The sequence below is a fragment of the Triticum urartu genome, chromosome 6 (genome assembly GCF_003073215.2).
Source record: "Triticum urartu cultivar G1812 chromosome 6, Tu2.1, whole genome shotgun sequence".
NCBI lineage: Eukaryota > Viridiplantae > Streptophyta > Magnoliopsida > Poales > Poaceae > Triticum > Triticum urartu.
The window spans coordinates 83,669,763-83,697,696 of NC_053027.1; the positions used below are offsets into that span (position 1 = coordinate 83,669,763).

At 47.1% G+C, this 27,934-nt stretch overlaps 3 protein-coding genes across 3 annotated transcripts; 1 reads left to right on the forward strand and 2 right to left on the reverse strand.

Moving 5' to 3' along the window:
- The first annotated feature begins 3,638 nt into the window (after positions 1 to 3,638).
- LOC125515199 (auxin-induced protein 15A-like) lies at positions 3,639 to 4,509 on the forward strand. Its single transcript, XM_048680636.1, has one exon. The coding sequence runs from the start codon at positions 3,849 to 3,851 to the stop codon at positions 4,224 to 4,226; it is 378 nt and encodes a 125-aa protein (XP_048536593.1). The 5' UTR covers positions 3,639 to 3,848; the 3' UTR covers positions 4,227 to 4,509.
- A 12,437-nt stretch (positions 4,510 to 16,946) lies between these two features.
- LOC125514255 (indole-3-acetic acid-induced protein ARG7-like) lies at positions 16,947 to 19,820 on the reverse strand. The gene is made up of 3 exons (XM_048679549.1): positions 19,237 to 19,820; positions 18,534 to 18,960; positions 16,947 to 18,253 (listed from the first exon to the last, which is right to left on the reverse strand). Exon 3 carries the CDS (start codon positions 17,760 to 17,762, stop codon positions 17,376 to 17,378), a length of 387 nt encoding a protein of 128 aa, XP_048535506.1. The 5' UTR covers positions 17,763 to 18,253; positions 18,534 to 18,960; positions 19,237 to 19,820; the 3' UTR covers positions 16,947 to 17,375.
- Positions 19,821 to 21,635: 1,815 nt separating this feature from the next.
- On the reverse strand, positions 21,636 to 23,372 carry LOC125514254 (KIN17-like protein). The gene has a single exon (XM_048679548.1). The coding sequence runs from the start codon at positions 23,167 to 23,169 to the stop codon at positions 21,913 to 21,915; it is 1,257 nt and encodes a 418-aa protein (XP_048535505.1). The 5' UTR covers positions 23,170 to 23,372; the 3' UTR covers positions 21,636 to 21,912.
- Between the last annotated feature and the right edge of the window lie 4,562 nt (positions 23,373 to 27,934).

The following is a 27,934-nucleotide window of genomic DNA, read 5'->3' on the forward strand; positions in this document are numbered from 1 at the left end:
TTCGTTCCAACCTTGCGTGGGGGGCTACGTTGGCCGTGCCCACCAGTACGCACACTTTGGTGCAATTGCATGCATGGGATCACGTAGCCCCAGTGCAACCAGCTACTTCTCGGTCTGCCGGGGAGGGGGTTCCCAACTATAGTTTTTTTCTACTCCGTCAAATGTCACAACACTTTTTCCACACGTTGCCATCACCATCCACAGCACACACGCCAATTCTCGTATTTTTCTGGCGCTCAGCACATTTTCTAGGGTTTTCCAGGTCGAAAATCGCAAAAACACTGCCCGAAAGTGACGCAACGTCCGTTTTGTGTCCGTTTTCGTTCCAACTTGCGTGGGGGCCTACATTGGCCGTGCCCACATGCACGCACACTTTGGTGCAATTGCATGCATGCGATCACGTAGCCCCAGTGCAACCAGCTACTTCTCGGTCTGCCGGGGAGGGGGTTCCCAACTACGGGTTTTTTTCTACTCCGTCAAACGCCACGACACTTTTTCCACACATTTCCATCACCATCCACAGCACACACGCCAATTCTCATATTTTTCGGGCGCTCGGCGCATTTTCTAGGGTTTTCCAGGTCGAAAATCGCAAAAACACTGCCCGGAAGTGACGCAACGTCCGTTTTGTGTCCGTTTTCGTTCCAACCTTGCGTGGGGGCCTATGTTGGCCGTGCCCACATGTATGCACACTTTGGTGCAATTGCATGCATGCGATCACATAGCCCCAGTGCAACCAGCTACTTCTCGGTCTACCAGGGAGGGGGTTCCCAACTACGGTTTTTTTTCTGCTCCGTCAAACGTCACGACACTTTTTCCACACGTTGCCATCACCATCCGCAGCACACACGCCAATTCTCGCAATTTTTTAACCCTCGACGCATTTTCTAGGGTTTCCTAGGCTAAAGTACCCTACACCGATGTTCGGACACACACTGAGCTACGTGTGTTTCCTGTCTGATTTCGTTCATATTGTGCGTGTAGGACTACATTCGGGATGCACACACACTCGCAAAATTTTGTTCTGTTACATGCATGCAATCACGTACTTTAGCGTCCTTACTATTTTATTATGTTTTACCATATTTTCGTGTACAAATTCATCATCAAATCAAAACTCTTGAATGAAAAGGACAAAAGAAATTTCACTTAAATTTCATTCAACATAGATAAAATATTTTACATAGTCGAGCGAACTCGATGATTACAAGTTCATACATAAAGTCTACTACTTAGGCTTACAACAACATAACCAAATTAAATAAAAAACACAGTAAAAAAACTACTCGTTGTCGCTATCAACGAGGTCAGTCACGGCCGGGCCGTCGCCGCCGTCATCGTCGCTGCTGGACCGGTTGGCGAGGTCGTCCCAGTCCACCGGATCATCGTCAGAATCCTCCTCCTCCGCCGGCGCCTGCTGCCACTCCGCCGGTGCCTGCTCCCACTCCTGCTGCCACTCCGGCGGCACCTGCTGCCACTCCGGCGCCGCCATCGCCGCCTGCTGCGCCGCCTCGGCCGCCTGGATTGCGGCCGCAATCTCGGCGGCCTCCATCGCCTCCGCCGCCGCCGCTGCAGCCTCTGACGCCCGTACGGCCACATGGTACCCCGGCGTGTCATCCGGGTCGCCGTCCTCGCGGAGGATGACCTGCTCCGGCGGCAAGTCTATCCCCGGCGGCGAGGGAGCGGCGGCCGGCGCGGGCGCCGGTTCCGGGTGCACACCGTGGCCGCCGCCACGTCTGTGGCGATCGTGCGGTGGAGGCGGTGCGCGAAGACGGCCGCTGCGGCCCGTCAGGTAGGGGGTCTCGCCGGCCGCCGCAAGGCGGAAGGCGGCCATGACCTCCCAATAGTCCTTCCCGCACCAAAACCGCTTCCGGCCTTCGATATTGTGCCGGCCGCCGCTGTGGTTGCGGAGCTCCTCCTCCGTCGCGCCGGGACCCGGCGTCGCGTAGCCGTCGGCGTCGATCTTCCAGTTGCGTGGAAGATGGCAGCCCAGCGGCACAAGGAGGCAGTAGCGGTGGAGCTCCAGCGTCTCCGGCACACCGATGCTCGTCGTCCATGCGCCGGGGACGTCATCGTCGGCGGCGCCGCCGCCGGTGCTGCTGCTGCCGCGGAAGAACGACATCGGGTGCGGGCAGGCGGCGACGGGCGTCGGTGGGACGGGTGTGGGCGGGGGCGGGGGAGGAGGCGGGCAGGCGACAGCACGATGGGACGGGCGTGGGCGGGGCGTCGCCGTTTTATAGCGGGGTGGGGCAGGGCGGGGGAGGAGGCGGGCGGGCGGCAGCGCGGCTATTAACGCCGACGCGTTAATGACCGCGCGGCAGGCGAGGCGATGTTTGACCGTCGGGCGCCGCGAACGGCGCGTCCGGAGGGGGCAGGCCAGGCGGCGGGCCGGTCGGGTGGCAGGCCAGGCGACAGCGGCAGCGGCGGCGCGGCAGGCGAGGAGCTGACAGCGACGACAGGCGGCAGCGGTGGCGTCCGGCAGGCGCGGCGGCAGCGGAGGCGTCCGGCAGGCGGCACGCGCATGCAACCGCCTACGTGCATGCGCGCCTCGGGCGCCCTGATTGGCGGACAGGTGCGGGCTGGCGTGCGGTCGGGGGACGTGGGCGGGTGGGGCCGCGACGGGTGCGGCGCGACGCGTTGACTGCGGGGACTGCCGCCGTGATCGCGGGCGGGCACGTCTGCATGCCTGCCACGTCACCAGGCGCGTGCAGTCGGCCGGTTTAATTTTTTTTCCCTCCCGGGCCGGCGGGCTGTATTCATATACGTATTGCTTCGCCTGTTTTTTTTTTCGGGCGGTCGGGCCGGCGGGGGAAGCTTTTTCAAAATATGCCCATCCTACCCTTTGTTATGAAGGGGTATTGGGCAATCTCGGCCGTTCTTGTGTTTATAGGGGGTCTAGCGAAGCGGAAGTGTTCTCATTATTTTATGTATGAGAGGGTGTGTACTACTAGTATGGTTAACTTAGGCAGAAGCTAGTTAATTAATTGAAGTGTATTGGGTACACACACGCCTCAACTCTACAGATCTGCGGTTAATTAGACTGAAATTAACCAGCTAACACTAGTCGGTGAATTTAAAAACAGATGCATATTTTCCCCCTTTATGAAAGATGGATTCTTCTAAAAAAAACGGACTACCGCTCAAACAGCAGAACTGGTGGAAGAACAGCTAGTACACTGGTACAGCTATACAGCTAATTGACTCGTTCATCCATATAACAAATAAATGAAGATAAGACGTGTAACCATATCACCGTCCCCTACATGGATCCAAGTCCCTAACCAAAACCATTGAAGAAAAGCACATATGAACACACGCCATTCCATTGACCCACTCCACATACGCTTTCATTACACTGCCAATGACAGCCAGCTGAACATTTGAGCAATAATCAAGAAAGCATACCCGTCCAAGAGAAATAATACAGTAGCTTTTTGGGTAAAGAAGAGAAATAATAGCTGATATGTGCACAATAATAAGATATTCTCCATAATAATATATTCCATGTGTGTTGTTTATAACATATTCTCCAAGAGTAGAATAAGATATGAGCCTTGCTGCAAGGCTGCTCCAGCTATGCCAGAGGCAGGAGGCTCCAAGAACAAGAGCCGCCCGTTGTCTCCAACCCCAACCACCCCACCCCACCCCGCCCATAATATACGCCCGCCCTCGCAAGAACACCCAGACCTCACATGCTTTGATCCCTCACCCTTCCTCCTCCTCCTCCTCTTAACCTCCGCCGCCGCAGCCCGTGCTCTCCCGTACTTCTTGGAGCCGATCATCGCAAGGTCGACCAACCAGCCACTCTTCACCGTTTCTTTGGCGCCACACCACCGCCGGTCGCCGAGATGATGATGGGGTACTTCTGGGCGCCGAGGAAGTCGGCGGCGGTAGAGAGGGACCAGAGCCTGCGGGCGGGGCTGCTCGTCGACGGAGGCAGCGGCGAGGCGGCGGCGGTGCCCAAGGGGTACTTCGCGGTGTACGTGGGCGCGGAGGCGCGGCGGTTCGTGGTGCCGATGAGCTACCTCCACCAGCCGGCGTTCCGGGCGCTCATGGAGCTGGCGGCCGAGGAGTTCGGCTTCGGCCAGGCCGGCGGGCTCCGCATCCCCTGCCGCGAGGAGGACTTCGTCGCCATCGTCGCCGCACTCGAGGCCACGGCCGAGTCGCGCCAGCGCCGGCGGAGCGCCGCCGGCAGGAAGAGCAGGAGCAACGCCACACCATGGTGATTGATCATGCTCATGCATGGCGACGTAGAAGAAGAGTTTTTTGTCCCGGTCATGTGGATGGACGCCGTGTCTTTGCGTAGCGCGAGCATGGCCGTCGCCGATGATCCGTCCGATTTCCGAATCACCATTGGTTTGCTAGTAGATAGATAATCTCTCACTCGTGTCTGGACTCTGGAATAACGATGATCTTGTAAAGGGGCCCTTCTTTTTTGTTTTCGAGCAACATCGATCTTGTAAGGGCTCTGAAACTGACAATTGAAAGATGATTTTGATTTCCATGATACATGCATGCATCCTCATGTTCCTCCAGCTGATCAGAAGATTTGAGCCAGATATTGTTCTCCAGAAATTGTGTTTTTATTTTTCTTTACAATTAAAAAGGTGTCCTTTTATGTCTACTCAAATATGAACAGCCTGTATCCAAATGGAATCTCCTGCTAGCATTCTGCAAGCTGGAGAAGCTGCACTCACATATATTCTGGTTATCTGTTTAGAATGTTCCTCAAAATTGCTATAACATGCACCTAGCATGTTCTATTGATATCTAGGAAGATACTTGCAGCTGGGACAACCGAAACAGGTGGCACAATTAACCCCATAATTCCTGGGAGAGAGGAACTTCTCCTCCTTTTACTGTTTTTTTCCTCAAAAAACTAGGAGAAACACTACCTTCTAATCTTGTGTATATGAATAGCTAGCCCCACACTAACCTATTTATCTCAATATGCATGCATGCCACATCAGCATGCGACTTGCATGGTAAAAAACTCACCTCAACATCCAATCATGCGGGAAAAAGTTCACCTCACTCTGCAAACATGTGCATGAGAATTTACATTCTGTTATGCTATTTATATTTAATAAATATTTTACAACTATACAATGATCAAACATAATGAATCATATGTAGTTTTAGTTTTACTTCTCATAGTATTACTCAAAATATCCATGTACCATACAAGCAAATATCACTAAAATATATGTTCTATGTTCTATATCTAAATAGCTAGCCTCTACTAATTTATTTATCTCAACATGCAAGCATACCACATCAGCATGCTACATGCATGGAAAAAAAGACCAACCTCAACATCGAATCATGCATGAAAAAAAAACACCTCAACTTACGAGCGTGCACGAGAATTTCTTTTCATTCCGCTATTTATATTTAATAAATATTTATATTTTACAACTATACGAAGATCAAACACAATAAATTATATGTGGTTTTTTAGTTCTCATGTTAGTACGTTAAATATCCATGTTCCATGCAAGTATATTGCAAAATATTCCCGTAACAACGTGCCAGGTATCATCTAATTATGAAGGCATGTAACATGCAGTTGCCAAAAAGTAACCATAACCCCCCCCCCCCTTCCAGTTTCTCCCTCCCCTAAGGAGAGTTGACTCGGAGCTCGTGGCTCTTCTTCCTCGCATCCGACGATCAGCAAGTAGGGTAGGTTAGGAGGCTGACTCATCCTTGTACATACTAGGTCTAGGGTTTTGTTTGTTATTAGGGTACCTGGTAGTATGCCATTTAGGAGCTTCACTCCACCGCAGTCAACGGTGCGTGAATGTGACTTTCTCCTATTCTTGACGTTCTTTCATAGTGACGACTGTGGGTGTAGGATCTAGGCGAAGCTCTTGCAATAAGCTCGGGGTTGTGGCGGATCAAGCCAAGGTTGTAGACCCGTCTCTTTCTATTTGCCATCATGCTGGCAGACAAGGAAAAGACGTCACTAGCGAGAATATCCCGGGTTGTCGACAATATTTGTGTGAACTCTCATCTAGGGTTTCCCTATCTCTCACCGACGCCGCTGACGGTTCGCCTCGTCGCATGTGGTCCTTGGACCATGGAGACGCGGTGGATCCCGGCCGTTGCCGGTGGGAGGGCTCCGTTTTTAGGTGCCTTTCTGGGTTTTGTTATGGTTTGTGCCATGCTCAAGAAGATGAGGCGGTGCCGGCTTCTTGAAGATGGAATAAGGTTCTCCCCGCCTAGCCCCCATCCTGGTGATGCTTCAAGCGTCGCCGGAGGGCATGTGGAGGTGTGTCCCCGGTGGATCTCGTGGGATTCGGTCGGCGCTTGTCTTCGGTGGATCCGCCTAGATCCGGTCTTCGTTTGTCCACGTCTGTCTGTTTGCAGGTTGGATCCTTCCAATCTACGCTTCTCTTCATCGGCGAAGGTTGTTGTTCTGTTGCGCTGGTCCTATTGGGACTTAGCACGGTGATTTCGTGACTGTCTACTACAACAATGTTTGCCACCCGGCTCCGACGAAGGAGGGGCGATGATGGCGGCGTGCCTTCGGCTCGCTCCAGTGCTTGTAGTCATCGCTAGGTGGTCTATGGACCTGGATGTAAATTTTACTTCTAGTGTTCTTCGTACTACCATGACAGTTGATGAATAGATCGAAAGTTTTCTTGCAAAAAAAGGAAAAGACATCAGATCTGGGCTAGAATTTGGTCTTTTGGTTGTGGCTCGCGGAGTCTGGGTCTCTGACGAAGGTGCGGGAGCAAGTGCAGTTGCTCTTACCTGAGAAATTACCAACAGGTTTTTTTTGGCGAAAAGGGTCGAATCTATTATAAAGGTTTATGATAAACACATAGCACCTCAAACATAATGAGAATTACATCAAGGTACTCGGACCACTAAATGACAACTACCGCCCAGAGAATGGTGGAGCTACTATACTCATTGGCAACTTCGGGTTGCAGTGGTTGTTGCTCGTCTTGGTTGCACCGCCCTTGACTATTCTGGGTCAAGGGTGACCTCTCAGGGCCCCGACGTTAGGTGAGCAGCGGCTCCAGTTATTCCTCCATGTGTCTACCCATGGAGGGAGGTAGCTTGGCTTTGGCTCGGCTTTCACAACTTCTACCTTCGGCAAGTGTTGACGGTGCTGTTACGGCAATTACGGGATCCTTGATCTTATCCCCAACAATGGTGTTTCTTTTTAAAAAAAAAGGAGGCTGCTTCTGCATCATTGCAATGAACATATCAATTTTATTACAGTAATTATTAAGCAGAGTACAAGATGAAGGCAACCACTGCAAAACCATTACAAGATATATATATGAAATCAAACACCATTGGCCATGTCTGCCTGGTGACAGCATGGACAAGGATTTTCATCCTGGTTGCCAAGACTGGCCCCTGAAGATACACAACAGCAAGAAGATGACGCCTCCAACAAGGTAACGACACAATTTCGCCATTGCTGAACCCGACAAATAATGACCGGCCTGCTTATGAAGGCTCAACAAGGAAGGGTCACATTACAGTCTTTTGTGTAAAGTTCTTGCACCAAGATGTAATTTTTCATTCTATTGGGGTCCTTAAAGAAGCCGCTCTAGGTCCTTCGAGACCCTTTGCTAAAAATTCAAATTATGAAAGCACAAAGCTTGACCAAGATATACATGTGTTGCTTCCTTTAAACGCAACACCAAAGGAATTCCAAAAGAGACGCATGTGAACCACTACCAGTTAGGTTCAGAATGTCATTAATCGATAAAACATCTATACATGTGAAACTACATATTGGACGGCAGCGCATGTGAAGCTTAAATGGGCTGCAAAGACTGCCGCCCATTTTGCATGCACTTTAGTTTTAATATATTTCTGCTAGTAAGAAAGTTATGTTCAAATATTTGTGAGTTAAAATATATTGTACATACAAACAATGATTAGTAAATAAAAACATTTCAATATGAACCTGTGTAATATATAAAATATATTTAGTAAAACATAAGTATTAAAAACATATAAATAAAAATTTTAAGATAATTTTAAATATTTGTAAACCATAAGTAATAAAATAATTTTCAAACATTTGTGTGTTATAAAATATAATACATACAAACGATGATTAGTAAATAAAACTTTTCAATATGAACCTATGTACTATATAAAAAATAGTTAATACGGAAATTGAAAATACTTATTAAATAAATATTTTTAATGAACCCAAGGAAATTAATACACCCGCGGATTATCTTTCAATTATATTAAATGATGAGTACACACATTTAATAAATATTATGAATATTCACGTATGTATAATTCTTACTGATAGTCAAAAAATTATACGATTTAAATATTAGACACAATTTAATATTCATTTCAACAATTTAAACTTTAAAAATTATACAAATGTGCATATAATTATTGAAATGTTCATATAATTAAATTAACATTTCTGAATTGTAACTTTAAAAATATTTTATAACTTAAATTATAAAAAATTATAATTTATAAAGTCATTTTAAAAATATGAATATTTCGAAAATAATACATGAACAATTTTTAAGTAAGTTATTTCGTTTGTATGTACAATACTTATAACACGTGAATATTTAAACGTTATTTTTATTACTGAGGTTATACTATCGATCATGGACGGCTGGTGAATTTTTCAGTTTCCATTTATTCCTTGGTTTGGCTGATGTTCACTCGAACATCACATTATAAAAATATTTTGTATGATATTGCAGCAGTTATTAGTTCATGGCCGAGTGGTTAAGAGCAACTCTAGCAGACCCCACAAAAACTTGACCCACAAAACACCTTTGCAGTTTCACGAAGATCGCGTATGCGGGTCGAAAACTAGCGCCGCCGAACAGATACTGTAAAACTGACATAAAGAGCTCCTTCCTTCAGTCCGACCGTTGCCGCCCCTTCCTCCAGCTGGCCGTGCCGGCCACGCCGGCCGCGTGCCATCGCCCATCGGTCGCGCCCCGTCCCTGCCGGTCGCGCCCCATCACCGCGCCGGTCGCGCCCAGCCTCGCCGGCCACGCCCCGTCGCCTCCGTTGTCCGCGCCCAGCCTTGCCAGCCACGCCCCGTCGCCTTCGTCGTCCGCGTCTTGCTCTATTGCCAGGCGAGTCGTGCCCCTTTGCCTGCCGCGTTGGGAGGATTCCGGCGGCCAGGCTGAGGTAATGGGAGGCCACGACGATGTCGAGCTCGTCCAATTCGAACCGGCAGCGATCGATTGCGGCGTCTAGCGGCCTTTTCCGATGTGCGGTGATGAATTCCAGCAAGTTCAGGGCGGATTCCGGCAAACTCCGCGGCGGCGTGTTTGCTCTGACGAGGCTTGACCGGTATACGGGCCCCCCTATATTCGGCCTTCCAACCTTCAGGCCTCATTCGGTTTGGAGGATTTTCATAGGAAAAACATAGGAATAAGGATTCCGGAGGAAAATTTCCTATGTATGCATTCGGTTTGTAGGAAATGCATGCAGGAATTTCGTAGGAATACTACTCATTTTCTGTGTTTTTGGAGGAAACTACACATCCACTCAAAGCTCATTTTACGCGTAGGAACGAGGCAAGTCAATTCCTTAGGATGGCAAGTGCCATCCTATCATATTCCTATACTACTCCTAATTCCTACGTTTTGATTTCCTCCAAACCGAATGAGCCCTCAAAGATACGGGTTTCGGGTGTGCATTTGTGGTGGCTCTTAAAAAATTTACGGGTTGGACTACTTTTACGGTTTCTGTTCTGAACACTTTTTTCGCCCAAAACTGTAAAACACAAATTTTTTGCGGGTTTGACCGCTTATGCGGGGTCTGCTAGAGATGCTCTTAGGCCATGTGTGATTTACTTTGCCCCTGAGGCATCGGTACGAATCACCGCGTTGCCTTTTTTAGTTTCTATTTTCCCAAGCCACAATGCCCCTCGGGAGGGCCTTTTCCGCAAATAAATAAAGACAAGGGGTTTTCTTCACAAATATGTCGCCCTCCTCTATCACTGCCTGACAGTGGGGCCATATGCACTTTGTGACTGTATTTATACGTGATGTCAAGTTAAATGACTACAATATGTATAAGCGCTTGCGTATGCAATGTGTTAAAAAACAAGATGACTACAAATCCGTATTCTTAAAATGCCAGCACCAAACTAAATGTCTAGCACAAGTTCTATGACTTGCGATGATATTATCTCTGTAATAACTTTATTTTTGGTATGTAACTTATTTTTTGATAGTTAAATTAAAGGTTAAAATTTGACCTGAAATGCAAGAGGGCTAATACACCAGGAGGAAGGTAGTACTCTACTCCTCCTATCGATTTGCAACGAATGCCAACCCTCTATCGTGGATGTTCTCGAGGGCGAGGCTCATAGTTTGACTGAAGGTGAGCCGCTTTTTTTTAGAAAAAAGGCCAGAGCCTGACTTTATAAATAAAGCCACATAGCAGCATCACGAGAATGAATATTTACAAAAATCGAGCCAAATGAATATTTACTGAAGTTTGCAGCATTTATGTAAACCGCAGTTTTTGATCTTTCATACCACCATTGTTTTTAGATGTATGTATTAACGTCTTTTTTCTTTCTCCCATTTACAGCGCAAAGAAGTTGGAAATTTCTGTAGTCCCCAAGTAAATCATTGATCGATTATATATTGCTCTTTGGTTTTAGAAAAATCAAAACATATTCCCTCTTTGTGCTATATATACTGCTCAATATTCGTTACCATCAATAATAGAATTGATAGTGTGTGTGATTTCCCTCTTTGTGCATAAATACTTAACTTGCATTTTGATATTGGCCAACCTTTGGTTACTACATACTTATCCAGTTGACTGTAGCAAGTCTTTTCTTTTGTGGAACTATAGGAAGTCTCTGTTTCATAGCATTCTATCATTGCTTTCCTTTCCTCTAGAACAAGAACACAAAGTACTTTATGAGATCTTTGGCTCTTCCTACATGAAATTTGCCATGTAACTATGGTTCCTGAAAGTACAACATAAATTTGTTTATCTAGACTCATATAATTTATTACTTGGACAAATAGCGTAAACATATTGGCCTATGGCAATGTTGCTGCAGATTCCAGTGTTCGCATTTGCCACCTTGATTTCCCTTGTAGATGGTTTTAATATTTTTTTTAGAAAAGGAGGATGACCCCCGGCCTCTGCATCTGGAAGATGCATACGGCCACTTTATTGATTATTCTCAGGACCTTACAAAGTATTACAACAATGAGTCTGAATCCATCATCTTGGCAACACATGCCGCTACTCCTATCCAAAATGATGAAGGGGTGCTAGCTGGGCCACTACCCAAACCACTCACCTAAGCCTAACATCAAAAGCCGGAAACCGAAACATATTCAGAAGCCCCAGCCGAGCCACATACCGGGTCTGGGGCACAATCCGGTCAGACGCACTCGTGTGTCGTCGCCGCCATCTTCCACATGTCCGTCTTCAGATCATATTGAGGCTTCTACCTTGTCTGGCCACTCTACCATCGACGTCACCATGACGCCAGACAGCAACCTCCTCCTGCGCGAGTCCATCTCCGCGCATCGGGCGGCGAGCCTCCGCAGCGCCATGCCACCGATCTTCGCCGCCATCAATGAGTGAGATGAAGTACCGCTCCACCACGGCATGTACAGGGTGAGGAAGGGCGAGGTCCCCATCGGAGACACGGCCGGAAGAGAAGCACCGCAGCCCCGAGACACTGCCCGGAGTTGCGACGCAGTAGATCAGGCGGGCCGCCACCAGGAACCAGACAAGCACGCCATGCACACCCAGCATCCCCATGCCCAAGTCGGCGCCTTCAAGAAGGTGACGACGCTGTGGCGCCGCCGCCGCTTAGCCACCGGGGCTAGGGTTTTCACTCGGGCGCAGGGGAAGGGGAGAGGCAGGGGAGGTTTAGCCTCGGCGCCGCCACCAAGGAGGGAATGGCGTCCGGGACGCCATCGACGCCGTGACCGCCACCGGCGGCCAAGGGTTTCCCCCGGCCAAGCACCCTGCCGCCACCTCCGAACCAGCCACATCATCAACAGGCGCGTGTACGCCGGAGATCCAGGACGGTCGAAGGTCATGCATCACGAGCGGACCAGGATCGCATCCGATCTGACGAGGGGAGCCCGGGGCCTCCCCGCGCCATGACCTGTGCCCACCGGGATCTCGCTGCCCGCGCAGCCGAGGGGAACCGGCCTACCTCACCGACGAGCACTCCCCGCCGCCGGAGAAGCGCCGTCCGCACCAGGGAGGCCGCCGCCTCAGATCCGGACCCTCACCATCGAAAGGGATGGTCAGATTGGGGGGAGTGCTGGATCCCGCCAAGTCGCCCCGCCGCCACCATCCCGGGAGCCGGCGCCGGCTTCGCCGGCCGTTCCTCCAGTGGCGGCGAGGTGGGGAGAGAGGTGGGAAGGTTGTAGGCCGCCGGGCCTGGGTTCCCCCGTCGCCGCCAGGGAGGGCGACGCGGGGGACGGGATACGCACCACGATCTCATACGGTTTTAATATGACCATCACATGGGTTAATTGGTCAGGAGGGGCCAACATCCTGCAAGATATAGTGCTGCAAAATGAATGTCGAATTTGTCCAGCTAATCAGGTGAATGTAGTACAGTACCCTTGTCTGTTCATAGCTTAGTTGTAGGTATATGATGATGGTTCATCTTGTTTCCCATCTGTGTCAAATGCCGTGGTGTATTCATGTTTCTTTTGGGTTGTTGCCTGGATTTTTACCTCGATTGTTACCGAGCTAACGAAGGAATTCCATGGAATCTGCTGGTACTTGTGCCCATAGGTATAGATTGTGCAGTTGAAGAAGGTCGAGATAATATCAACTTCCGACATTCTTATTTTGTTGTTACTTGGTACGATTGTTGAGTATAAATGCATCTTGTTTCCAGAAGCATGTTTGACCTCTTTCCTGCTCGTGTGTAGTCTGGGGAGAGCTTGTAAGACTTGCAGGAACGGCCAAAGAAAGCTTGAGATCTCAATAGTAAAGAATTTTGTTTTTTACTGTGTTTGTGATAAAAACATGTTCTAATCATTTCAAGGGAGTGTGCAGCAGAGGACCTGTTTTTCAGAGGGATGCACCATGTATGCAGCGTCAACATAATATGAAGATTTTACTTGCATCCTCGTAGTAACTATTGCATTTGTATTTTTTCTGTCCCTATGATTGGATACAAAAATGCAAGTGTGCCAGCTGCGGGTCAATGTTTAAGGTTATTGCTGCCACTGTTTCACTGAGTGAAATATTTGTTGCTTCGTTCCAACTTAGTACTCCCTGCTCCGAACGGATATAATACAATATTATTTACTACTGTATTGGGTGTCTTGTTTTAAAAGAAAATGAAAATCTTTCATGAAATAACTCATTTGTGTCTATTTATCATAAATTCAAGATGAATGGGTGCAGCAACGCGCGCCATCAATGATCTAGTACCTTTAAAAATTGCATACTACAGTACTGCTTTGCTTCTTCCAAATGAAGTAGAATACCTGCTCGCCCGGAGACCGCCTCCCCGCCGGCCTGAGGAGATGCCAGGGATGGGAGTGCTTTCCCACCACTACCATCCCTCAGTCGAGGCAAACGCCGAGGGAGATGGATCACATGTCGCCCTCAGCCAGCCATTGAGAAGGTTCCATACCACGACGAGAAGAGAGACTGCAGGCAGATATAGTTGGGACGTCATCTCAGTTTTCTGGTGTCAGGCTGAGGCAGGCAGTGCGTACAAACATTTTAGATTTTACCTGTAACTTGAACCTCTGTACTGAGCATCCTCCCCCCTGCTCACTCACTGCCTACCTTGCCCGCGCCATCTTGAGTACGCGGTCAAGGTCGGCAAACCCTCGTTCTCTCTTCTCTCTATCAATAGAATGATACGCATCAATGCGTGTTCGTGAAAAAAAAAGGCCGAGGCAGGCAGCATGTACAATACCTCCTTGCTTCGAGACCGCCTGGTTGCGTGCGAAGGAGAGGCTAACCCTCAGCCAATCATGGAGAAGGTTCCTTCCAAACCACGAGGAGGGGAGACACTTGAGACAGACCCTGAGACTCCATCTCAGGAGCACCGGAGGGCAGAGTCCACACCAAGGAAGAGTCGTGAAGCCATCCCCTCCGTGCCAACGGGTCAGCCAGGCAGGCCAAGATTATGCATTTCGGGGCGCAACTTGGTTTCCGCAAGGCACATTGTCCGCGTGCGTGAGTGCACCGTCCTTGCCACCGGCACAGCACATGCTCCAAAGGACCGTGCTCCGCCACCGAGGATGTATTACCGAAGAATGCACTGCCGAGGACGGAAGAGCGGTGACGGCCGCGGTAGGGTCACCGAACGAGAGAAATTCCCAAGAGGGCAAACAGATAACATACTGAATGATTTTACCATGCAAGTATTTTCCTTAAACTGGCGCTATTGATATGTGTAAAACTGTACGGCGTCTTCCTTCGAAAACTGCCAGTGACATCCGAGCTATAAATTTCCCGAGAACCAATTGGACAACAAGAGAGGTGCTAGTTTAGCGCATCCAGATATCTCAAGGGAGAGTCCATGTGTCAGCAAGCGGTTTAACAAGGCAACTGTGCCAGGTTAAAGCATTGAATTCACTCGAGCTGTTTCTGATTTAGTATTACTTGCTGCTTAAGTAAATCAGGACAGAACTATTGGGTACTGACTGCAAGTCTGAAGATCAACTGAGACACATGGAGTTGACATCTCATTATTGCAAGTGTTGAGCAAGAAAGCAACCAAAGTGTAGACAGATTGCAGAGGTCATATGGAATAGGAGAACAAAGAATAAGTGAATTATTATTTATGCAGGTATTTTTGTGTGCCTAACACACTTGTTTTGAATCCTTCATTTTTACTCAAAAAGAATGCAGCTCGCAGAAGCTCATCTTATACGACAGTTCAAGGGCGTCCATGTGTCAGGAAGCAGCTTAACAAGATATCTGGACTTACCAAGTTAAAGCATCCACTTCCCTTGACGGTTGCAGATTCATTGAATGGTTGTCTAAGCAAAGGGTTCTGATAACGCCCACACGTGTGGCATACTAGACCATCCGTCCACACATCATGTGTCGCGTGAGCAGGAGACAACTCACATGGGTTGTGTGTGGGCGAACATTAGAATTGCCCACACATGTGGGCGCGGTTATTTCGTGCTACACGCTCAATAAGTACTACTCATCCCCATCTCGCGCGTGTGGCACAAAGCAAATCCGCCCGCACGTCCTGACGCAGTTACGTTAGGTACCCGCGGGATGACGATTTAGTTGTCATCCGGGATGACAGATGTAGTTATCTGGGATGACAAATGTAGTTGTAAAAGCATGGCAACTTTCTCTGTTTTGATTAACTATAGTTGCCATGTCTAATTTATGGTAGTTGATGCGTGTAATCAAACCATAGGTGCCGTGTGTGATTAACTACTTGCCACTGATGATCAAACAATAGCTGTCATGTGTGTTTACCTAGTTGCCATGTGTGGTGCAACCATAGTTGTCATGTATGGTTAATCATAGTTGTCATGTGTGTTTATCTGGTTGCCACGTACGTGCAACTGCAGTTGCCGTCTAGCAACGAATTATAGTTGCCGTGTGTGTTTACCTAGTTGTCATGTACGCGCAACTGCAGTTGACATCCAATAACATACGAGTGTCATGTGGGCGAAAAGCAGTTCGCCCATACGCGCGTGAAATAGATGGTGGCTGTGTGGGCAGAAACTAGTTCGCCCACATAAAGCAGCTAGCAAACCGCGTGTTGCGGGGCATGTGAGCGAACTATCCAACGCCCACACACGTGATGATGCCGACGTGGCACTCAGATTCTAACAGATCCTTAAGGATTCATGAAAAACAGAATCAACATGGATCAAGACGTGTGGGCGATGTGCAAGCATGTCACACGTGTGGGCGTTATCATTTGGGTAAGCAAAATAAGACAGAAACATTGGGTACTGTCTACATGGTAGGAACCAAAGTTTGAAGATCAACTCAGACACTTGGAGTCGACATCTCATTATTACAAGTGCTGAGCAAGAAATCAAACTAGTGCGAACAGAATGAGGAAGGAAGTCTGTACAATACTTGCCCGCTTCAAGTTCGCCTACTTACGTGGGAAGGAGACGCCGGGGGGGTGCATGGCCTCCAATCTTCCGCCGAGGGAGACGGATCACATGACGCCCTCATCAAATCATGGAAGAAGGTTCCAAACCACGACGTGGGGAAACACTTCAGACAGATGCTGAGAGAGACGCCATCTCAGGAGCACCGAGGGCAGAGTCCACACCAAGGAGGGTCGTGAAGCCATCCCTTCCCCTCCGTGCCAACTTGGCCAAGATTATGCATTTTGGGGCTCAACTTTGGTTCCCGCAAAGCACATTGTCCACGGGCGTGCACCGTCCTTGCCACCGGCAAAGCACATGCTATCCCAAGGAGCACGTGGCGACTGAACTGAAGACGCACCCAAGAGTTCACTCAATATGGAAGGGCAGCGGTCCATAAGAGGAGCCAAGAGAACAAGCAGCTAACATACTGAATAATTTTACCATGTACTGTGCTATGTATTCTCTTCCCATGTGTAAACTGTACGCCCGTCTTCCCTCCTTTTCCTGGAGCTCTCAACATTTCAAGTCTCAAAAACAAGTTGCAAGACAGTGGACAACGCTGCAATATTCTTTCTGTGGTACATCAACAGAGCACATGTGTGAAGAACCAATTGGACAACAAGAGAGGTGCTAGTTTAGAGCATCCAAAATGTCTCGAGGGAGCCAGCAAGCAGTTTAACAAGGCATCTGTGCAGACTGTGATAGGTTAAACCATTGACTTCACTTGAACTGTTTCTGATTTAGTAGTGTTGAATACTAGCTGCTTCACAAGTAAATCAGGACAGAACTATTGGATACTGGCTACATGGCACATGCGAACACAAGTTTGAACATCAACTGAGACACATGGAGTTGACATCTCATTATTGCATATTCGCAACAACAACAAAAGACATCTCATTATTGCAAGTGTTGAGCAAGAAAGCAACCGGAGTGTGGACAGATTACAGAGGTCAAACTATTCCTTACATACGGAACTGGAGAACAAAGAATAAGTGAATTATTATTTATGAAGGAGTTTTTACCTAAGATAAGATACTCATTTCGAATCCTTCAATTTTTACTCAAAAAGAATGCGGCTCCTTCATTACGCCCTCTTATACAAACCGCCGAAGCTCATCGAAGCTCGTAGACGATGAACTCTTCCTCCTCTTCTCCTTCGAAGAATCGAGAACCAAGAATGGAACAAATAATGGACAAGTAAAGCTCATAGCCGACGAACTCTTTCTCCTCTTCCCCTCAGAAGAACCAAGAACCAAGAATGGGAACAAATGGACAACGGAAAACAAGTGGCCACCACCATCATGTGCACAAGATCCCATGCTCCGAAGAGCTGTAGGACAGGGCCTCCTTCTTCCCGCCCACAAGCCTCAGGATGCCCTCGAACACCTCCACGTCGCAGGGGATCCTCAGGGCGCCCTCGTGCCGGAACCCGAACTCCTCCTCGGCCTCCCTGAGCAGCTCCTCGAACGCCCAGTGCCCGAGGTACTCCGTGGGGATCACGAACCTCCTCATCTCCTCCCCGACGCACACCGCGAAGAAGCCCCGCGGGACGCCGGCAGCACCACCGCCACCACCGTGCCTGCTGCCGGCCTTGGGCGTGAGCGCGAGCCGCTTCCACTTCCTGAGGAGCTGCTGCAGCCTCACGATGTCCCTGATCTTGTTGCTCGCCCTGCCTTGCTCCCCCATTGCCAGTGTGTGTGTGCGTGTTGGTGTGGGTGTTGGTGTGGGTGGGTCTCTTGTCTCAGGCTGCTGCTGCTGCTGCTGCCTCCTTGGCCTGGTGCAAAGAGTTGTAAAGGGACTGACAATATATAGGGGCTTGGATTGGACGAGTGTTGAGTCGCGGGTTAGCGTGTTCAACGGGTTAGCTCTGATGTTCTAATCAATGGCTTGATACGAGGCTTTGTTTAAGCCCCGGAGCTCTGTTTTATATGCTCTGCTCTTAGGATGATACTAAACTAATGCAAAGCGAAACAACGGGCCGGCACCACTAGTTTCTGGAGTTCTTTGCTATCTTCATCAGATTGATTACCTGTAACTACCATAGTTAGCAAATGTAGTGCAAACTCTGAAGGACTCTACTCCCTTCTGCAGTGAAACCAGAAGCACTTACTTTTCTTCCACTTCACTGGCTCGACATGTGTTTGCATGGGAGAAGGTAAGCTCAGCACCATGCTGCCCTAAAAAGGGGAGAAAGAAAAAGGTTACAAAGATAAACATACCATCATGTGATTATTTGGCTACTAGGTTGCTGAAGAAAGTAAAACAAGTACAGCAACTACTAGGAACTAGGGTATCCTTATGTTATGTCGTCTGATCAACTGAATTTGGTCGAGGTAAAGGCAAGGAATGTTCAGTGCGAAACCGATGAAAGATTCCTGACGTTTTGGACACGGCCACTGGATTTTATTCTATATTTGTGAAGAGGTTGTTCTTTCAATATCATGTCAGAAACCTGACCTCTCAAAGTGCGATCCAACTGATGGAAGATTCTCTCATCCCCTGCTAATGATGAGCAATCAGCGCCCGCTCTGCTCCGCTTATCTGAGCAACCACCACCATGATTTGCTTCAACCTCATCATTGCTGCAAGGCCAAATAACAGTTCATGTATCGGAAAAGGACTGCTCTAGTCCTAGCTTTAGGTGGCAGCGCGAACTGCCCGTCTACTCTTGCAGGTTTTAGTGTTTGACTCTGAAACAAAAAGGTGCTTGCGGAATATAGTATATTAACGGATTTGGATTTGTTTACTCCTCTGTTTTCCTTCTGGTAATCATTCACGGATTTGGGGGTTATTGTGTCGATGTCGTGCTCAAACTTCACGATATTCTGTAATTCCCACGTTTAGTTCACTCCTGAAGGCAAAGTTCCGCTGCATCCATGTTCACCTGAAAAGGAGAGGCTTCTGAGTTTGAGTTTTGGGCAACAAAAACAGAACAATCTACGCTGTTGCTAATTCGAGAGATTTCTGCTCCCAGGAGGACATGAGCGATGACATCATGTTTGTAGAAGTAAACTAATAACAGGGATTCTCTGCAAGACAACAAGTTAGCCAAATTACGCATATCGGTACAGCGAAGTACTACAGTACAATCAGAAGATGTCCATTTAAGCAACCAAGAACTAAGGCAGATCACTCTTATAAGATAACATACAGCACGTACCTTTAACTAGAGAGATATATGAATCAGATGGCTCTCTATTCTGGCCTGTATACCACAAAGTTGGAACTCCTTTCCAGTCATCAGGGGCAGCACAGGACATCAACCGCAATACCTGCATCTGAACTTGAGCAATTCTTTCGTTCTGTCCACACATCTCAAACGAGATGGAAATTGCTGTCAGAACCAAGGTCACATCTTAAAGTAAGCAAAGAAGTTCTGCCCCTGCCACGCGGAAATTGTTGCACCAGATGCATAACTGAAGTAACTGTTGCTCCCCTTCTTTCTTAAGGTAACATGTCATGCACATGGCAACTGAAAACATGGCATCTGAGCAGATCAAGGTACCAGAGATCAGGCTGCACATGCCATTGGCCACATAGCTGACACAAATCACCCAGATCCGGCACAGACTTCCTTGATAAGCAAGTTGGCGTGGGTAGCACTGGCACATGCATGGAGATCACTTCCATATTCTCAGGAGATAATCACTGATAGCCTGAAAGATGAATATTGGAAATTTATATTCTTCTACCTACAGAAGTGGTTATAGTATGGCAGATGCTTTATTCTGGAAGAAACCGAGTCACAGCAGAAAACACATAGGATAAAATGTCAACAGTAGATGATAACAATCACTTGCATAATATATTCTCACTACAGTAACTATGGATTTAGCTTTTACTGAAGCTAAATCCATAGTTACTGTAGTAAGAGGATAAAAAGGGACTTGCATTATCTACCTTGTCTGACGGGACCGAAATATGTAAATGAAATTTTAAAATACATGGTCACTTTCTGCAGTCAGACCTACCAAATCTATTCAACCAACCAATCAGGAAACTTTATGGTCCGAAACAAGCATACGCACAATGATTACCATGATAGGGACAATACACTGTCCATCAGAACTTTGTAAAGAGGAAAATTCCGATTTAGCTTCATCCATGCAGATATATATTTTTATTTTTGTGTGGCTTAAGATATAATGGTTCCGGTTAGACAGCTGTGTCTGTACTCTATAGTCCTTCCAATAACATAAAATTTGCATGTGTCAAGACATGGCTACAGTGCTATACTGACACCTTAACAATTAAATGATGAAGTACGAGACTCAGAGGAACTGGAGTATCTCACAGATAGTGATACAGCATAATCATCCAAGGACTCTATTCATGAGGAAGTATCTTGGATTGAATACCATAACATTCAGGAGACTGCAAACAATTCATTGCAGTCACATGAGACAACTCAGGGCAGTGTTGGATTTGCCATGTGTCCAGTTTCAACTGTGTTATCAGATAAAAGCACATAGAGAATTTCAATGTCAATACTCAATAGCAGCCACTTGGATCTCCTTTAATATCCACATATGCTTATTTGCTGACGCAGAAAAAAAATAATGCGATAAATGAAGCTAAAGAGTAGAACTAACTAGGATGAGTTTCTTTAGGCCGGGAAGATCAACAGGGCAAAAGTGTCTCACTGCCATTGAAAACAAGATAAATGATATAGTATGAGCTATGGATTGCAACATTAAACTCGGAGGAATTGAAGTGTCTTATGGATAGTGATACAATGTAACCATCGAAGGGTCATATTAATGACTCATGACTCATGAGAAGTATTTTGGATTGAATACCATAATAAATTGAGGATACAACATTCATTATAATCTCACAGGAGACTCCCCAGGACATTGAACTGAGTTATCAGATAAAAAGCACATACAGCAATTGAATGGAAGCAATCTATGTCAAAAGCAGCTTCTTGGATATCCTGTTATATTCCATATGTTATAAAGGAAGCTGAAGAAGATTTGTTAAGGTGGACAGAATTAAGGTAACAAAGTTAACTTGGATGAGTTTCTTTAGACTGGGAAGATGGACAAGGTAAAAGTGTCTCACTGCCATTGAAAACAGAACAGTATATTGGTACTCCCTCCGTAAAGAAATGTAAGAGTGTTTAGATCACTACTTTAATTGGTATAAGAGATTTAAGGTACAAACAATTCAGGTGGGGCTGCCTGAACAATCATGATAGAGCTCTCCAGTGTGATTGGCATTTCCACATGTATACTATTTTTTGAAGGAATACTTATAGTAAGATGACAAAGCCAGAGCACAAAAACTATGCAGCAAACTTAATCAATTACATGGAGTGCCTTTTTTTCAGCTTTCTTAAGGTAGAAGTCATACGGTAAAAGCAGAGGATGCACAATTGTTAACTGTCGGAAGCAAGAAGCGCCACAATGATATTTCCAGTCCAGAAATTGTTAACTGTCCGAAGCAAGAAGCACCGCAATGATATTTCCAGTCCAGAATGTCTCAGATTACCAATACTATACAACTAAAAACTGGTAACAAGATTGACTGTAAACAAATATGAAGAAGTTGAGCAAGTGTTGCAAAATTGTCATATTATTCTAGCCACCAAGCAGAAGGCGAACAAATATCAGATGATCTTTTTGCAGTGCACTTTCAGCAGCAAGAATGAACTAGAAATATCGACACCTCAAACTTCTTAGATAGACAACATTCTAGCACAAGCATAGTTGCACATACATTGCCAGGAAGACAGACAGAGCTAGTACATTGGGTCCATAACTCCATTTCACTAAGCAACCTTGCAAATGCCGCTGGAATTGCTTCTGGAATTGAAATGAGACTCCATCCTATCTCACTGAGCAACCTTGCAAATGTCCTCATACTCAATAGCCTTGAGAACTTTCCCATCATAGAGGCCCTTTTCAACCTGCAGTTTGGCGGAGAATCTCTCTGTGTCCACTGAGAGCAGCCTTGCATTCGAGCCCCGGTAAGCCCCGTTAACAATCCGCACCAGCCCACCAATCTGCGGGAGGACAGTCTCAAGCTCATCCTGGTCGACCCTGAGAACATGCTTGCTCTCCAGCATCTCAATCTCCCCGACATACTTATCAATCACCCTCTTCACCAACCCCTTCTGCTTGTAGTACCCCTTCTCGGCCAGCGACTTGCTCATCACCTTGACAACGATACCAGGGCACAGCCAGTAGTCCTTCCGGTTGCTCCGCTCCTTGGCCTTCTCCTCCTCCTTCATCAGATCATCAATTGCCGACCTCCTGGTGTCTGTTGCCTTCCCTGCAACTTTCGCCTTCTTGTTGGGCACCTCCTCCTCTTCCTCCTCGAAGCCAAATTTCATCTTTGGCTTATCATCAAAAGGATTAATCTTAGGCGGCGGCACAGCCCGCTGGAGCGCAATGGCAATCTTCCCAGTTGGCTTATTGGCCTCTTTCCCCTCCTCCTGATGTTCTTCCTGATCATCCTCGTCTGATCCCGAATACTCATCATCCTCGCTGCCGAGGTCATCATCAGCATTAGCATCATCGTCTTCTTCGCCATTAGCCTGGGCTTTCTGTGCACGCTCGATCTGACGGGCAATCATGAGCTCCTGGCGCTCGTCCTCGGCGAGGTCGGACTTGACCCTCTTGCGCTTGAGCCTGGCCTTGATGGCCTGCTCCGAGTCGCGGTCGATGTAGGTGATGAACCAGCCCTTGGGCGTGTCCTCGACCTTGGCGTGGCCCTCGCGGCCGAGGAACTTGACGAACTCGGTGAGCGTGGCCCAGCGGGTGGAGTTCATGTGCACGTGGTGGCGGTCGGCGATGAACTCGTTGTAGATGACGGTGGCGGCGACGCGGGAGCTGCGGTGGGCGCGGCGGAGCAGGGTGAGGAACTCCTCGAGGAACTCGTCGGAGAAGCCCTCAACGACGCGGTCGGGGGCCTGGCCGAAGATGGCCATCTGCCGCTGGTGCGACTCCGACATGCAGTGGCACTTGAAGCCGTTCTCGTCGCGGCACTGCTTCTGGCACATCTGGCAGTACCACCGCAGCTTCTGCAGCCCCTTGGCCTTGATCCGGTTCGCGATCGCCTTGGGCGTCAGGAAGTCGCTCTTCCCCATCGCGCCGCCGGCGCCGCCGGGAACGTGCGGAGGGGAGGGGAGTGGGTTTGCGAGGGGCTGGGAGCGGCGCGCGGCGAGTGGGGGCGCCGGGTTTGGGTCGGTCGGCGGGCGGCGGCGGTGGTTGGCGGCCGGAGAGATCCGCGAGGGCAGGCAAGCGGTGGATTAGGGATTGGGGATTGGACTGTGGAGTCGGTTTGGAGACGTGGGGATCTCGAGGACTTATTAGCAAACCAGCACGTACCCAGTCTGACACGGTGGCTAACACGTATACAACTCGGACATGTATACAATTTTTTTCACAAATACGCAAAGTTTATGTATTTTTTCAAAAAGTATTTTCATTGATAGAAAAAGTATAGAATGAGTTCAACGATCCATGAGAAACAACCTGAATCAACACGACGATCAACATCTCCAAATTCAAGAACAAGAACGCCGCCAAGAAACAACATAGTGCCTTTGTAAAAAGAAAATGATATTGTGGCGTTGTCGCCGTCCAGTCCAACAAACCGGACCTAGGGCTCCCCGGATGATGCAAAAAGGCACAGATATAGGTCATGACAACGCCTTCAAGAAGGAGACGACACCCCTAGGTGTCATTGTTGCAAGCATCCAACACACTCGTGTGCATTCATCTCAGCATGTATACTTTCCTCTCAAGAGGCGCGCAAGTGTCTTTTCCCTACGAGAGCATCCCGCAAGCGAGGGCTGAGATTGTATATATGTATGGGTCGCTATTGTAAAGTGTATACAACACCTCGCCAAGTCCTTTGGTGAAGGTCTCCTCACGAGATGCTCACAAAGGAACAGACAAACGCGCTTCGTTGTAAAAAAAATACGAATGATTGCAGGCGAGTACATCCCTTCGGGGCAAGTACCTAACCCTCCATGAGGAACCCAAGGAGATCCTCCACAAGAATCCTGAAAGATTCCCGTAAGGAGCAACAAGATGTCCTCCACGAGGGACATAAGCAAAGTTTCTCGAGAGATCCCCTACAGGCATTACCTCGACTAGATTTGAACTATCATCAGTTTGCATATTAACTAGATTTGGATTGTCATCTACAAGAGGTTGCTCCTTTCCAGATTGTTTTGCATTTTCAGCAATAGATTCAGAAGTAATTCCTTAAAGTTGAACCGATCCGCTTGGAAAAGAATTCCATTTCCCTTTTCCTATCTTTTCATTCTTTTAGCACATCAAATTGATAAAAGATAGAAATTAATAACTAATCCGTTCATTTGCCGAACACCACGCACACAGCAATAGGGAGGCAGAATTACCTTCATGAGTTCAGGTGTCTCGGAGCAGACGGCAGAACGACGGCGAGCAGCGAGCACCCTAGCCAGATGCTGAGATGAGGAGACCTGGAGACGAAGAGGCAGACAACGCGTAACTTCCAATCGATTAATTTGCCGCTTGGTCTGCCTACTCCACGGCACAGACCCTATTTATCGCCCGTTGCGAGTCGTAACTCGGACTCGCCCGCTTACGAGTTCTAAGCGGGTCGATCCATTAGTTTTTCTTTAAGGAGAAAAGATAAGAAAACATGATGGAAAGGAGGGATTTGAACTTCGGATCTCGGCATCGAGGTCATAGGGGCACAGCAACTGGGCTACGACGCGTTCATGTCCAACTTTCTTTTTAAATCTTTTTATTGTCTATTTTTTGTTTTCATTTTTTTCCCATTTTCTTCTCTATTTATGTTTTTCTTTTTTGTTTTTATTTTTCGTTTTATTCCTTCTTTTTGTTTCTTTTTCTGTTTTATTATTTATTTTTAGTTTTATTTTTCTTTATTTGAAAATATTCGTTTTTGATATCTTAAAAATCTGAGTGTTACTGTGAAGCTATGAGTGTCGAATCGCCAGTCTGTTCACATGTTGGAAGGAGATCTCAAGCCGTTTTTGTCCAAGTACAATGCATTGGAGTGTTTGTGCCTGGGCCGTTGTTACCCAGTGCTTAATCTGAAAGTACAGAAACCACTATTGGCTGCGTAATTTATCTGTCCGGTGATGACAGCTGCAGATTATAGAATTTAGTGCTCCGAATCTAACAAAATTTGAGTATTCGGGTCAAGCCATACCCACTCGGTGAATCCATGAAGCCAACAGAAGCTGCGTGTGGAGGTTACTATACTTTGGTTTTGGGAACCTGGCCAACTGATGAGCAGAATGGAGTGTCAGTGGGAAAGACAAGCAGTGAAGGGGCAAAGAGAATTTAAAATGACTGGCAGCTTTTAGAGAAAAATCTACCAAGAGGAAAACAATCCTGTAAATTGGCGAGTATAAAGGTTCCGCAGCAAGGTTACAAAAATTATCTCTCGCATAAGGATAACAGTACTGAACAGTAAACACTCCTAAACGAAGAGATGGCTGATCGTCGGAATACTATGTTTACGCTCGATGGGCTGCAACATTACCAAGGTGATCTGCGGATAGTCCGTCTATCATCCAGACGAATCAGGGGACATCCATTTAAATTTGTGCTATTAACACATATTGTTTTTATCAAAAATTGTTTATCTTTACTTTGATCTGTATATTTTTATATGTAGAGTAATTATTCACTTTAAAGTGGTGTTATACCGCCGTGCCATGCTGCTCAATGAAAACAACCAAGTTGCCGTCCTTGCGGACAAATTGATATCAGCATATCAGGGTCACACCCGCTCATACAAGCGGCCCAATGGATGTGTACAAGTCGCCGCCATACGGTCCAATTTACTCCAACAACTCTGAAGCAAGCCATAATATATTAACAGCCTTCGCCTATACCGGATGGCTCAAAGGACAAGCGCATGAGTCGCCACCACCGTGGTTTGTTTAAATTCAACAACCAGCTGGGATGAACCGTTGGCCGGATTACTGACGCAAATCATATGGGGTCATTTATAACACGCCGCGGTCGACCTCAAGTTTTTGTGGATTCACATCGTGTTATCAACACTAAGGATATACAATGAGTGTTGCGAAGATCATTAACTCGCCACCTTGCTTCCAGCTTCAACATATGACAGCGTTTCGTTGTTCAGCTATATGCCAGTTTATATCACGGCCAAACATGGAGAATCTCAAGACAACTCCTCGAGTCGTCTTAAGACTCGGGGGTTACAATGATATAACTCAGCAAATCTTGCCAGTTTCAACAAATTTAAGAACCCCAGGACGATGAAGGGAAAAATAACCTGGTCCCAGAGGCTACTGCTATATTGATGAAAATTTAAAGGCCATCAGAAAATTTCCGGCTTAAAAAGTATATGACATTTACAAAATTTCGGCTCAATGAAAAAATTCCAGGTCATCAGAAAGGATTCCGGTTCAAGAGACATCTCTCTCCCATAAAGCGTTGAAGCTCTCAAATATCCGGTTTAAAATCCGGTTCAAGGGAAGTCAGTCTCACTGAAGCTCTCAAATATCCGGTTTACAATCCGTCTCAAGGGAAATCTGTCTCCCACAAAGCTCTGAAGCTTTCAATATCCGGCTCAACGCCTTGTTCAAGACGAATTCATTACTCACAAGTTTGAGTTCTCAGAAAAATTAAAGGGACCAAAAAGAGTCTGTTGCAAAGCACAACTCAAACATAGGTACCCTACTTCAACGACCATTGGGGGCGGATCGTGTTCGAATCCAGCTTGACCCTTTGGTCCGGCTCATGATCGTATTCGAATCTAGTCGTTAACTCTCATGATCACTAGGGGGCTTCCTGTTCAAACATAGGTCGTATTCGAACCAAAGAGAACATAGTTGTCGGTACCCTCTTGATCGGCACAATGCCAAACCCACTAGGAGGCTTCTTGATCGTATTCGAATCATAGCTTAACCCCTTTTGGGTCGGACTTTGATCGTATTCGAATCAGAGTCGTTAAAAAACTCTCAAGGTCATTTGGAGGCTTCCTGTTCAAACATAGGTCGTATTCGAACCAAAGAGAACATAATTGTCGGTACCCTCTTGATCGGCACAACGCCAAAACCACCAGGGGGCTTCCCGATCGTATTCGAATCCTAGCTTAACCCCTTTTGGTCTGGCTTACTGATCGTATTTGAATCATAAGCCTCGCTTTTTTCTCTTTGTTTGACTTAAGTTTTTTGAAAATAGTCTTTTGGGTTTGTCTTGAGACTTTTTGTTCATATCTGAAGCATGTATGTGGTTTCGATTAACCCAGCTTGACTTTGGATGATAAGTCGCCATCATATAACAATCATAAACATTTGGAGATTTTGGCTTCTAAAGATTGGGTTATCGCCCTTACTGCACAGGTATCCTAAACCGGCAGTATGATTCAATATCACAGGAACCGGTTTTCAAACCGGGTTATATTATTCAAATCTTTAATAGCCAACATGGCTGGATTTTTATTATGGTTATCAATAATCAGTATTATGATTAAGGTTTTCAAAGTCGCTTTCGCGCAATGGCTATTATCTTATCAATGGATATGATTTATTCTACAATGGAAGGAATAGTCCCGAGTCGCTGCAGGCTTACGACCCGACACTTGGGGGCTACATTATTCAAGTTGAGATTACATCAAATATGCAAGTCTCATGTCGCTGCAAGCATGCACCATGACACTTGGGGGCTAATGCAAAGTCATTTTTATTGGCCTTATTGAAGACCCGACTCATCACATCATAATAAGCCAGCCCTTGGGGGTTACCAATTGCTCCTGTCAACAATTCAAGGTACACAAGTCTTAATCCATTATATTGAAGGATCCGTTGCTCAGTTGGTAAAGCACAAAGCTCTTAACCTTGTGGACATGGGTTC

What these genes read in the sequence shown, in the direction of transcription:
- LOC125515199 (XM_048680636.1), top strand. Translation starts at nt 3,849, where the DNA reads ATGATGATGGGGTACTTCTGGGCGCCGAGGAAGTCGGCGGCGGTAGAG.
- LOC125514255 (XM_048679549.1), bottom strand. Translation starts at nt 17,762, where the DNA reads ATGGGGGAGCAAGGCAGGGCGAGCAACAAGATCAGGGACATCGTGAGG.
- LOC125514254 (XM_048679548.1), bottom strand. Translation starts at nt 23,169, where the DNA reads ATGGGGAAGAGCGACTTCCTGACGCCCAAGGCGATCGCGAACCGGATC.